At 49.4% G+C, this 13399-nt stretch overlaps 1 protein-coding gene across 1 annotated transcript in view; it reads right to left on the bottom strand.

Moving 5' to 3' along the window:
* The window catches only part of LOC149325902 (uncharacterized), a 405896-nt gene that overhangs the window by 113690 nt on the left and 278807 nt on the right, over positions 1 to 13399 (bottom strand). The window contains exons 11-12 of the mRNA XM_089562519.1: positions 10055 to 10289; positions 713 to 871 (exon numbers count right to left, since the gene is read on the bottom strand). Of these exons, the coding sequence (XP_089418645.1) occupies positions 713 to 871; positions 10055 to 10289 (394 nt within the window). The remainder of the gene's footprint in view (positions 1 to 712; positions 872 to 10054; positions 10290 to 13399) is intronic.

The following is a 13399-nucleotide window of genomic DNA, read 5'->3' as shown; positions in this document are numbered from 1 at the left end:
CGCGCGGGGCGAGGCACGCCAGCTCTGCATAGTGACGTCACTTGCTCCTCGCGTATGCGCAACACGGCTCTCGAGGAGCCACACGAAACTGGTCAACCTCGGCCAGTGTAGCTCATGCTACAACATCAATTACTTGCCCGCGGTGTCCCTATTCCGATCCTAATTTCCATAACCAGCTCTTGACATCATTGTTCTTTTTTCTACATTTCGGCAACCAAATGCGGCCGAGGGGAGGTTGGGGCAGTCTTCCCGAGCCAGCTCCTCCATCTGTGTTGTCGCTAAGTAGTGTGCTCACTACCATTTTAGACCTTCATATTCAGATTAGCAGAAAGAATTTGCCCACCGTCGGCCTAAATTATTAATATGATTTGCTTGAATCCTGTTACTCATCAACGGCTCAGGAGTGGCAGAGCTCATATTTTTCAAAATATTATTGAGTTTAGCCCGTTAGGCTAGGTGTAACTGGCGAGTTATTTTGGTTTACATTCTATTTAGTACGCGTCATCATAGGAATTTATGTAGTACACGCAAATCTACGACCTCAGAAACTCCTTTAACTAGATAAACCCGATGGTTTTGTGGAATGTTGTGGAGGTTACAAAGAGGTAATTATTGATTGCCATTCTCCCGAGCGCAGCCAAGGGCTGCGCTTAGGTGGATGTCAATCAGTAATTGTGCTTCGTAGCCCTACTGCTGAATGAGCAATACTTACAAATGCTTTGACCATGTCGTCGTATTTGCCTTGCTTCCAAAAATCAGGAGGGAAAGTTTCCTTCGCCTGATGCAGCTGCGCGAGGATCAGATTCATCGCGACGCCTTTCGCCCCAGCCGCCTGCAGTTCGCCGTTCAGTTTGTCCAGGGCCTCCTTCATCTGCAACGAAAGGCAACCAGACTGAGCGGAAGGCTGCAGACAGAGCGCGATATGTGAGCGACAGTGCAGCGCCGCAGAGTTCGTTACAACTCGTTACTAATTTGACATCAACGTTGCAATCTGTTTTAAGGCGCTCCTTAAGTGGTTTTGAAGAAGCTTAAAACTGCGATTCTATGCGTTTTTCTGCCACAAAAATATCGAGAAGTACAGCAGAACATCGCCAATCCTTAAACATTTACGCCATTAGCCATGCTGACATGGCAGCGCGGAATATCGCCGATGGCTAGCCATAACGTCAGAACTAGCTCCTCAGACTGTGGCTACGGCACACATCGTTATACATTGCCGTTGTGACTGTCCTAACAACGAACGCTGTGGTTATACACTGTTGCTAACGCCTCGAGTCGCTTGGCATTTTCCCGTACACTTTCCCCAAGCATGCGAAACACAGCAACAAACTCTGCAGCAGTTGTGACGAGACGCCAAAGGAAAAACGACTTGAAACATTGTCCGATTGAAAGAAGTCTGCGTCTGTATGTGCGCGATAAATTTTTAGAGGCTCAAAAACTGCTATTCAAGGAGTCTAAGATTGAAAATGACAGAGCTGCACACCAATAAAGGGACAATGATGACATTTATTCCTTTTTTCTTTTAGCTCACATTGCTTTAAAGCCATCTATCTAATCGCCCTCGATCACTGGCTATGTCATTCTACAGCTCAGCGTTATTTATGGGCTCTACCTTGGTTGCAGCGACCGTATTTAGATGGAGGACAATACAAAGGAGTCAGCGCAACCGCCCAACTTAGTGTTACGCCACCGTCACTGCACGGCGCCCGTAAGTGAAGTTAAGCGGCAGAATGCGCGAGAATATCCTAGTACAGACATTTCGAGCTGTTTGTGATTTTTTTCAGCGCTGTACGTCAGTTTGTTTGATGTGCGCATGATACCATAAAATATCGCCGCTGTACTTAGTGTCACGTTGTAGCGACGGCAGTCCAGCGGACAGGAAGACACCAGGAATACTTGCAAACGAAGCTCTATATTTGGGCTGACTTGCGCCCGCAAAAGAATTGAATCACTCGGTGGCGGCGTAAGCAACAAGCGTGCTCGTCAATCGTCCAACAACGAATGTCCGCCGCTCGCGGCATCGCTCAATTTAAAGCCGGCAAGGAAACTTCCAGATAACAAGACAAGATCATCTACAGAAATCTGGAAAAACCTAGATGTAGCCTTTCATGGCTGCGATCAATCGAGATTAGTGTGGTCGCTTCTCGCGTCACGAACAAAAGTGATAACAACCCTTTCCTGCAGCCTTGAGCGTGAACGAACAAACACTACAATGATACGTGGCATTACCCTCTTTCCAAAGAAGCGTCGTATCGATGCTTTAAAATAAAAATAAACACGGAGGATGAAACTTCAAGTCCTTTAGCGTTCATAATATGGCTTCAGGCGTACGACATGTACGACTTCCGGGCGTGGGCGGCGTCGCTGAGATGCTGTCGTGTCGTCGGGGATGACTTCATAGTCGAGGTCACCGATGCGACGGAGAACCCTGTACGGGCCAAAGTAGCGTCGCAGCAACTTTTCGCTCAATCCACGGCGGCGAACTGGCGTCCATATCCAAACCCGATCACCTGGCCTGTAATGAGTGTCTCGTCGGCGCAGATTGTAGCGTCGGACATCGGTGGTCTTGAATGCGAAGCCGCGCAAGTCTTCGGGCTTCCTCGGCGCGATGAAGGTAGGCAGCGACGTCGAGGTTGTCTTCGTCGGAAACGTGCGGGAGCATTGCGTCGAGTGTTGTCGTGGGCTTCCTGCCGTATATCAGCTGGAATGGAGTAAACCTGGTTGTCTCCTGGGCGGCAGTATTATAGGCGAAGATCACGTAGGGCAGAATAGAGTCCCACGTCTTGCGTTCGGCGTCGATGTACATGGAGAGCATGTCTGCGATGATTTTGTTCAGACGCTCTCTGAGTCCGTTGGTTTGCGGATGATAGGCAGTTGTCCTCCTATGCCTTGTCTGAGTGTAGTGTAAGATGGCTTGTGTCAGCTCCGCTGTGACCGCCGTTCCTCTGTCTGTGACGAGCACTTCAGGGGCGCCGTGTCGCAGGAGAATTCGTTCGACGAAAAATTTTGCGACTTCTGTTGCGGTACTACTAAGGAACGCTTTTGCTTCGGCGTAGCGGGTCATGTATTCAGTGGCCACGATGATCCACTTGTTACCTGATGATGAAGTCGGAAAGGGGCCGAGGAGGTCCATCCCGATTTGCTGAAAGAGCCTAGTTGGCGGTGGTATGGGGTTCAGGAGTCCGGCTTGTCTAGTCGGAGATCTTTTGCGTCGCTGACACTCACGGCACGTTTTAACGTAATGGAAAACGTCGGTAGCAAGCTGTGGCTAATAGTACTTCTCCTGGATGCGGTGCAACGTGCGAGCAATCTCGAGATGCCCTGCAGTCGGCTCATCATGAGATGTCTGCATAATTTCTTTCCTGAGATTTTTGGGCACGACAAGAAGATGCACTGTCCTGTTGGGCGCGAAGTTCTTCTTCAGGAGGACATTATTGTGAAGGACGAAGGACGACAGTTGGCGCTTGAACCCCCGGGGAGGCGATGCGGTCTTGCCTTTCAAATAATCAACTAGGCTTTGCAACTCGGGATACGAGCGCTGCTGCTGCGCGAAACTGCTGGCGCTTACCGGTCCTAAGAAAGCGTCGTCGTCTTCCTCTTCCGGTGCTGCGTCTACGGGGGCTCGAGATAGGCAGTCTGCATCGGAATGCTTGCGGCCAGATTTGTAGACTATAGTTATGTCGAATTCTTGAAGACGCAGGCTCCAACGAGCAAGGCGACCGGAGGGATTTTTCAAATTGGCCAACCAGGACAGAGCGTGGTGATCGCTCACAACCTTGAATGGTCGTCCGTATAGGTAGGGGCGAAATTTGGACGTGGCCCAAATAATGGCGAGACATTCTTTCTCTGTCGTTGAATAGTTGGCTTCGGCTCTTGACAGTGAACGGCTAGCGTACGCGATAACTTCCTCCTGTCTGCCATTTTTCTGAACGAGCACCGCTCCTAAGCCCACGCTGCTTGCATCGGTATGAACTTCGGTTTCGGCGTTTTTATCAAAGTGCCCGAGCACAGGAGGGGACTGTAAGCGGCGCTTCAGTTCGTTGAAAGCTTCCTTTTGCGGCCTTTCCCATTTAAAAGGCACGTCAGCCTTGGGAAGTTGGGTCAAAGGTTCAGCGATACGCGAAAAGTTCTTGACGAATCCCCGGTAATAAGCGCACAATCCAAGGAATCTGCGTATAGCCTTCTTATCATTAGGCTGTGGAAACTCTGCGATCGCAGCCGTCTTCTTGGGGTCTGGGCGAACTCCATCCTTGCTTACGACGTGACCAAGGAACAGCAGCTCCTCGTAGGCGAAGTGGCACTTCTCTGGTTTCAGTGTCAGGCCTGAAGACTTGATCGTTTCCAGCACTATCCGAAGCCTTCTGAGGTGGTCTTCAAAGCTTGAGGAGAAGACAACAACGTCATCTAAGTAGACTAAGCAAATCTGCCTCTTCAAGCCTGCGAGCACCGTATCCATTACTCGCTGGAACGTCGCTGGGGCAGAGCAGAGGCCGAATGGCATCACCTTGAACTCGAAGAGTCCGTCTGGCGTGATGAACGCAGTCTTCTCGCGATCTCTTTCGTCGACTTCAATTTGCCAGTAGCCGCTCTTCAGGTCCATCGATGAGAAGCACTTAGCGTTGCACAGCCGGTCCAGTGTATCGTCGATGCGGGGGAAGGGGTAGACATCCTTCTTCGTAATGTTGTTCAAGCGGCGGTAATCGACGCAAAAGCTAAGGGTGCCGTCTTTCTTCTTCTCTAGGACGACCGGTGCTGCCCAGGGGCTCCTCGATGGCTGGATGACGTCGTCACGAAGAATTTCCTCAACTTGCTTGCAGATAGCTTGGCGTTCTAGCGGCGATACGCTGTAGGGGCTCTATTGCAGTGGTCGTGCGTGTTCGTCTGTGACAATGCGGTGCTTGGCAAGCCGGGTTCGTCGCACATTCGATGCTGATGAGAAGCAATCGGTGTACCTTTGAAGAAGACTGCGTATTTGGTCTTGTCTGCTCCGGGGTAATGCCGGGTTGATGTCGAACGTGGGTTGATGGCCTTGTTCAGATAGTTCTGAGGGTTGTTAGAACAAATACATCTCTGATGTCTGCCAGCTCGTCGAGGAAAGCGATCGTCGTACCTTTGTTTAGATGCCGGTATTCTTCGGTGAAGTTGGGTAGCAACACCTGGGCTTGGCCATTTCGGATTTCGGCGACTCTCCTCGCGACGACCAATCCTCGATCCAGGAGTAACTGGTTGTTCCCCTCGATAACACCTTCAGCATTTTCGATGTCTCCAGTACCTATGCCGACGAGAACACTTGATCGGGGCGGCACGCTCAATGCTTCATCGAGGACGTTTAAGGCAACGTGATGAGTCGCGTTTGTCGCAACAGGTATGGCTTTTTCCGTGGAAAGCTTGATCGACTGAGATCGAAGGTCGATGATCGCCCGATGTTCGTTCAGGAAGTCCATTCCCAAAATCACGTCTCTCGAGCATTGCTGTAGGATCAGGAAGGTTGTCACATAGGTTCTCCCATTTACAGTAACTCTCGCGGTGCAGCGTATAAATAAATAAATAAATAAATAAATAAATAAATAAATAAATAAATAAATAAATAAATAAATAAATTGGTTTTTGAGGAAAGGAAATGGCGCAGTATCTGTCTCACATATATCGGCGGACACCTGAACCGCGCCGTAAGGGAAGGGAGGAAGGTAGGAGGGAAAGAAGAAAGAGAAAGAGGTGCCGTAGTGGAGGTCTTCGGGATAATTTCGACCACCTGGGGATCTTTAACATGCACTGACATCGCACAGCACACGGACGCCTCTTGCGTTTCGCCTCCATCGAAACGCGGCCGCCGCGGTCGGGTTCCAACCCGGGTACTCCGGCTTGGTAGACGGGCGCCTTACCACTGAGCCACCACGGCGGGTGCGTCCTGACGGCGTAATCAGGTTGCCACCTGCGGTGCGGATCAGCGGGCCATCCCAGGTTGTTGTTACCTTGCTGAGTCGGACAGCGAGTGGGCCACTCATGACAGAGTAGTCAGCTCCCGTGTCCACCAAGGCAGTAACCGCATGACCGTCGACCGTAACTTCAAGGTCACTTGTTCGCGTTCTCGTCTTGTACGTTGTCTTCGGTGTCCCATCTCGGCTTCGTCCGGTAGTGAGGCTGCGGTGGGCGTACTGCGACGTTATTTCACTGGGCAGCGGTAAAAGCTTTAAGTCTGGCCGCGTCGTCGTCATCGTCGTCGTCGGTGTCGTCGTCGTCGGTGTTGTCGTCGTAGTTGAGGCACGGTCTTCAGTGCTCGTCGATGGAGGATCCTTGTCATTGCGCTTAGAAGCAACCTCACCTCCAGAGGCTGCTTTATTTAGTTGTCGGTGTCGTCGTCGTCGGTGTTGTCGTCGTAGTTGAGGCACGGTCTTCAGTGCTCGTCGATGGAGGATCTTTGTCATTGCGCTTAGAAGCAACCTCACCTCCAGAGGCTGCTTTATTTAGTTTAACCTTCGGGGGCTGGGGGAGCGTCCACGCACGGCGTAACCTCGGCTAGGAGATACAAAGCGCGGGGACGATGGCGACGGGGAACGTGATAGGCGGCTCGGCGATGAGTATTCTTCTCGACGCAAAAACTCCTCGATTTCGGCTGGTCGCTGGCCGGGTCGGGGTCGTGGAGCGTCGTAAGAGAACCCTCGGATGCCCAGTCTTCTGTATGGGCAGTGCCGGAGGACGTGACCGGCTTCGCCACAGTGGAAGCATAGTGGGCGGCACTGGTCGGGAGTTCTCCACTCGTCGCATTTCCTCGGCTGCGCGCGTCGCTCGTAGGACGGGCCGGTTGGGGCGAGTGGGCGGCGGTCCAACGCAGCTGGCTGAGGGCGACAGGGGCTTGGGTCCCGTCGTCGAGGTGCAGGACGGCGCACAGCTGCGGCGTAAGTCATGGCTGGGGGCTTCAGAGGCTGCGTGGGTGTCGGCGTCACACCCAAGGCCTGTTGAACCTCGTCCCGGATGACGTCAGTGAGCGATGAAAGTTGCGGCTGCGTTCCTGTTGGCAGCAATCGTCGGAGCTCCTCTCGCACAACGCCTCGTATAACCTCCCGCAGGTTATCGTTGTTAGCGGTGTCCATGCAGCTTGCTGACAAAAAGCGCTGCTGGCGGTCATACTGGCGGCCTCGGGCGTCAAGAGTTTTCTCCATTGTGGATGCCTCTTCTAAGAATTCCGCGACGGTTTTCGGTGGGTTGCCGACGAGGCCGGCAAAGAGTTGCTCTTTAACTCCTCGCATAAGCAACTTCACCTTCTCTTCTTCCTTCATGTTCATGTCGGCACGCCGGAAGAGATGCTTCATCTCCTCAGTATACACTGCAACGGTCTCGTTCGGGTGTTGTATGCGAGACTGTAGCAGCTGCTGCGCTCTCTCCTTTCGCACGACGTTCGTGAAGGTCTTTAAAAGCTGCTCTTTGAAGGTTTCCCAGTTCGTGAGGTTAGCTTCCTCATTCTCAAACAAGACTTTTGCTGGTCCCTCCAAGGCGAAGAAGACGTACCTAAGTTTCGTGGCATCGTCCCAGTTGTTGAAGATAGCCACTCGGTCGAACTGCTCCAGCCATTCTTCGGGGTCGGTGCCAGGCGAAGCGTCGAAGGTTAGTGGCGCCCGGGACTGGTGAAGAATGATTGGAGTCGTCGTCTGGGGCAAGCTCATGGTAGACGTTGCGGCTGGCTTCCGCTTCCGGGTAGGGTCCGGCAGATTCCCGAACCCTGGTGCGTCCCCTTGCAGGCGTCGGCTAGCCCGGTGGACTGGACTCAGGTCCTGCGGTTGATGACTCAGAGGGCTGGCGTCACGGCTTGTAGGGGGTGTCCGGTACATGGAAGGCTACCCAGCACCTCCACCAGATGTCACGTAGTGACGGCAGTCCACCGGTCAGGAAGACACCAGGAATACTTGCAAACGAAGCTCTTTATTTGGGCTGACTTGCGCCCGCAAAAGAACTGAATCACTCGGTGGCGGCGTAAGCAACAAGCGTGCTCGTCAATCGTCGAACTACGAATGTCCGCCGCTCGCGGCATCGATCAATTTAAAGCCGGCAAGGAAACTTCCAAATAACAAGACAAGATCATCTACAGAAATCTGGAAAACCTAGATGTAGCCTTTCATGGCTGCGATCAATCGAGATTAGTGTGGTCGCTTCTCGCGTCACGAACAAAAGTGATAACAACCCTTTCCTGCAGCCATGAGCGTGAACGAACAAACACTACATATCTGCTTGGATGGCTCCTCGGATGGAAGGAAATAGAGGAACGGAGGTTGAGAGTTCGTGTAAGAAGCCCGACTCCTTCTATGAAGAAGCACCCGTTATCGTTCTTGCACTCTGCTCTCCGAAATGCTTTGCCGTGGCCATCAGAAGTTGTTTTTGAGACCGAAAACTTCCTATATTCTTCAGTGGGCTTATTCACAAAATAGTGCAGCCTGAGCGCCAAGCAGAGTGGCCAATGTTAGAAGAACAGCCAGATACATAATAGTTGCCACTACGTCAACACTGAAACGAAGAATCTGACATGCGCACGAATACCGTGAAAGCAAATGGGGGCAACAGCATTGTCTTGGAATAAAACGAGACAAGCACTAAAAACTAGCCGTCACATTTGGCGCCGCGCAAACCCGGTGTGCGAAGTGTTTCAACCTCCTCGTGTGGTCTTGGCGTGGTTGTGGTTGGTTTGTGCACGCTTTGTTTTTTCGTGTCCCACAGTGTAAGGTGTTAGAGTTCATACAATGTTGCGTAGTAACGACGCGCAGTCATACTAATGACTCAAGATTCAACAATTCGACAAATTAGCTTGACTCAGCACTTCACAAGTAGCGCAGTTATGACGCGTAGTCCTAGTCATGATGTATGACCCGGCGCATTACTTCTGCAAAATAGCATGACTCAGCACTTTACAACTAACCTAATACCAGTTGTATACCAAAGTATGAATAGTCATGCTTCTTATTCATAGTCATAACTCACAGTAATTCGAAAACGTAGCATGACTCGCACTTTCATGTTTTCAGATTCTCACACGTTAGCAGTCGAACGCAAACAAACCGACACCTGAAAATATTTGAGGCAACCCTTTTCTCCTCCAGAATTGAGGCGAATCATGCAAAAAACGCAGCTGCTAGGACCTCTCCGATTTGTCACTTAGATTTGTCAACGCTGTGTTACTACTATAAAACTTGCTCCATATTTCCGGGGGACAACAATCTCTGCCAGAGTGGAAATTTGGGCCAGCTAGTTTCCCTGGTCCTTAAATAAATACCCTGATGTTATAGAAACATTTGAGGACAGTTCTTCTGGGCTGGTATTAGCAAGAAGATTTTCAGCTTCTTTTCTTTGCCCTAAATATTGCTGCTTCCTGCAATGCGACCCATAGCCATGTTTCTCTGTTTTGGTAAGAGAAATGCGCTCTGTCTCTACGGTTAGAAATGCCTCTCATTTTTAAATCCCTCATGTTCTCTTAAATGTCGTGTGTTTATGTACAATGTTTTTTGTGGCGGTATTGGTCTTTATTTTAGTTTTCTCCAGTTTTCAGCTTTTTGTACCCATCGGTATTATGTAGTTAGTTATATAGGGTTTTATGGCTCATAAGCTTACAGGGGTAGACGTGCAGGCTAGTTGGTGAACCGTGATTCTTTCAAACAGCGCCACTGCTCTCAATGTAAGAATGAAAAGGGGGTGATACTTCTTCACGACACTTTGTTTGCCTGTTTCCGCCTCCTCTGCAATAATGTGCTCATTGTAATAATTATTTGAATGGAGTTGAATAAAAAGAAAAGCGTTACAGACAAACACAATGAAAAAAAAACTAGACAGAGCATGAATCTTCGTCTTCGTCTGCAAGGCTATTCTTTTTATGCCACAAGACTTGAGACTTTCTCACAGGGGCTGAGGTGCAAAACATCTTATCCTGTGACGCCGTCCAACCGCGTCAGACAGAAGCCTCCTGAGCGGTACTCTATGCACCTCGACACGGCTTTCACTCTTCGAACCATACTGCGCGACCTGTCGACACATGTACGCATAGTATTTTGTCTAAGCAATGACAAATCCTTACTATTTTAGCCGTAGATTCCAAGTATTCGTCTCCTCTGAGAACACGATCCAAAGGGTCCCTGAAGTAATGCTCAACCATCTTCATGCAGAGAATGTCCCTATGTGGCATTTCTGCACGCCTGTGGTACCAGGCCACCAACGGTAAGAATCCCGCTAACGTAGGATCCTCCAATGGCAGCAGTGGTGCTAGCAGAATGAAGAACTTTAGCCACATCCAGTTAATAAGGTTCGATCCCCTGAAAGAAAAAAAACAATCAAAGTTTAGGCTGATATAAGTATCATTGATATACGTTCCAGTCCGCGATAGATTGCGCTGAACAGCCATGCTGGTATCTCATAGCATTTTGCTTGTTTAACTACGAATCTTTCCTTGTGAAGCAGCTCTCATGAATAAGTATTAGTTCACTGCTCCGGCGAACACCCCGAGGTGGCTAAGAGGGGATTAATTACTGATTAGCGTCCACTGGAGCACATCCACAAGGCTACAAAGGACAGGTGCACTTCGACGTATGCTATTGAGCAGTTATGCTCTTATTACAAATCAGCTCTAACATATCTGGTGTCATCTCCTCCTCTATACTGTTTTAATGATTCAGAAATTGTTAGCCTGGGTCGTATTTTTCTTTCTATATCACTTATACGTTCACAAACGCCGTGTTGAAGATTTCATGTCTCCCTACAGAATACCCTAAGGGCCTGTAGGGCATTTCAAATAAAATAAAATTGCTCCACCTTGGCGAATCCCCTTAAACATTCCACCTAAACAGCTTCCACATCCGCTTGCTACACACAACTGCTCTACAGATCATCACACGTCTGGCGCATAGCAAGTATATGAAAATTAGTTGTTTTATTGAAGTTCCTTTCGAGTTGAATAAAATCGTAGACTGAAATCCATGTTAGAGAGAGGGCGGGAAGATGGTTCACAAAGTGAGCAAAGGAAGGCAATGTAGACTTTTTGACTCTATAAAGAAAGCTGGTACAATGAGAACTGCTGTTTGCTTCATTGCGATGTCAAATTTTTTTTCATTATCGTCCTGGAAAACGGTTAGCTGATTGTTCTGTGTAAGAGTGTACTGGCCTCTAGACGTCATCGGCTTAATTTATGACTATAGCCAAACGGGCGAGTTGGTGGTACATGTTGGATGCCAACAGCGCAAACGACGCAGACAAAGTAGAAGAAAACACAGGACAAGCGCTTGTGCTGTCTTTTCTTCTACTTTGTCTGCGTTGTTTGCGCTGTTGGCATTCAAAATTAATTTATGACCTTCTCCGACATATTGACTACATGCATACTGAGAACCTAAGACTAGTCTGTGCAGCTGATTTCAATATTAGCACTGCTCAATATATTGTTGCTACAAAGGACCTTATTACAACGTTTTAAGGCTCATTCCCACAGTCCTAGCGACAGATATCACACAGACCTAGCACAAGATTCTCCACGAAGCCATTCTCAACACTACGTCATCACTTGGAATACCCTGGCAGCTGTGTCGAGCAATTCTTGCCTTTCTTTCCCAACGGACATTAGCTATCTGCGGTAATGATAAACCGAGAGGCCGCTTCATTTCTAATCGCGGTGTACTGCAGGGCTCAGTTTTAGCCCCAACACTATTTAACATCGCATTCATTCCTCTGATACACAGTCTCTCCGCCCTTTCTAATGTTCAGGTTCTAGCTTGTGTAGGTATCACTCTCTTGTCCACAAATCGCTCAACTCAGGTGGAGCAAGATTCCCTGCAAAATGCCCTTAATCTTTCTCAAAACTTTCTTGCCGACACTGGCCTCTCCTTCAACCTCTCCAAATCCTGCTATGTCCATGTGGGCAATAAAGCTGGCCGCCGTATTTTCAAAGCCACTCCGTTCGTGCTCACAATTGACAATGCACCACTTCCTGAAGTGGAACATACCAAAGTTTTGGGCCTGCACGTTCATGCTTCAGGCGAAGGCATGGCTCGGTGTCAGCTGTGCGCAAGAATGCTATAAACACGCTCGGCCTCATCCGCAGAATAGCCAATCGCTTTAGAGGTGCCCGTTGAGATACAGCTCGTCAACTTGTTCGTACTGTCTTTCAACCTCGCCTCCTATATCAGGCTCAATTTCAACAACTTACAAAACGACAGTGGTCCACAAGTACAAGGTGCACCTATGTACTTCGTTCACCCTTGAAGCAGTCAACCACAAAGCCATGCGAGTCATTACTGGCCTACCCCGAGCAACTCCTATTTGTCTGCTCCAGGAGTATGCGCAGCTCAACACACTGCAAGATTTAATAACCCAGCGACACCCAATAGAGCGCGTCAAGTTTCTCTTCGTCCAATTTTCGAGCCTCTACCACCTCCATGGGACTACTGTCACATTACATCAAACAAGCCTGCTCGTCATAAGAAGTCGGAGTTTACCTGGTATCTCTTCTTGAGAGTGAAAGCGCTTAAAAGGACAAGGACGACAGAAAAGGAAAGACATACAAAGCGCTTAGATGGAAAACCAACTCGCCCACTCAATTCCATTATTCAATGATATCTCGTTCGACTGACGTTCCTCAAACTCAAACAGCCTCTTTAACACCAGATCTCCTTCTGACACATCTAACATCTTCAGCCTCCCTCAGGCAGCGTACACGTGCTTTTATTACCCCGTGTACCTACCCCCTTACCCCCAACCTATTACGGGTGGATCTCTCTCTGAGGCGGCTGCGGGTCGGAGCCAGTGGCAAAGTAACAAGATTCCTGCACCGCAAAAATGCCCTCACTGTTAATCACCCGCTTCCGACCCCAATGTCCACCACCTAATGTGGACATGCCCAGGAACTTCGCTGGTCCGCGTTCGTGTTCTTCAAGAGGCAGGCCTGTCCTCAAACAATGACTGCAGTTTGCACTTGTGGCTCACGAAAAACCTGTACGCTCGAAGCTTGTGCGACTTTTCGCACAAAACCGGGCTTCATACTTTTTTGTAACGCAATATACCGTTCGTCACTGACATCACGTTTTATGCTGTGCGGCACACTAAGCGCCACAAATAAGTATCGTACTCTCGATGCACATTTGTGGGCAGAGGACGGGCTACTAAGGGTTCCTGCACCTTGTCCTGGGATTGGCAAGGTGTCTGTACGGACTCCTTCACATTGTATATCTGCTTTCTTTTTAGAATTAAACGTCCAGTTTCAGTACCAGATAGTCTTTCGTACTGTGTGCTGGCGTGACCACGCCCATTTGGACCATTCGGACCAGCAATTTGCCCGAGTATTCGTAGTTAACAAGGAGGTGCGGTATGACGAGCTCAGAGCGGCCAAGGAATCAGTGTCATCTACGAAGATTTTAGAACCTAATTCAAGAAATACAGA

Source organism: Amblyomma mixtum, chromosome 10 (genome assembly GCF_055824585.1).
Source record: "Amblyomma mixtum isolate Tamu chromosome 10, ASM5582458v1, whole genome shotgun sequence".
Lineage (NCBI taxonomy): Eukaryota > Metazoa > Arthropoda > Arachnida > Ixodida > Ixodidae > Amblyomma > Amblyomma mixtum.
The sequence above is the reverse complement of the archived record's forward strand: the minus strand, read 5'-3'. Positions and strand labels throughout refer to the sequence as shown.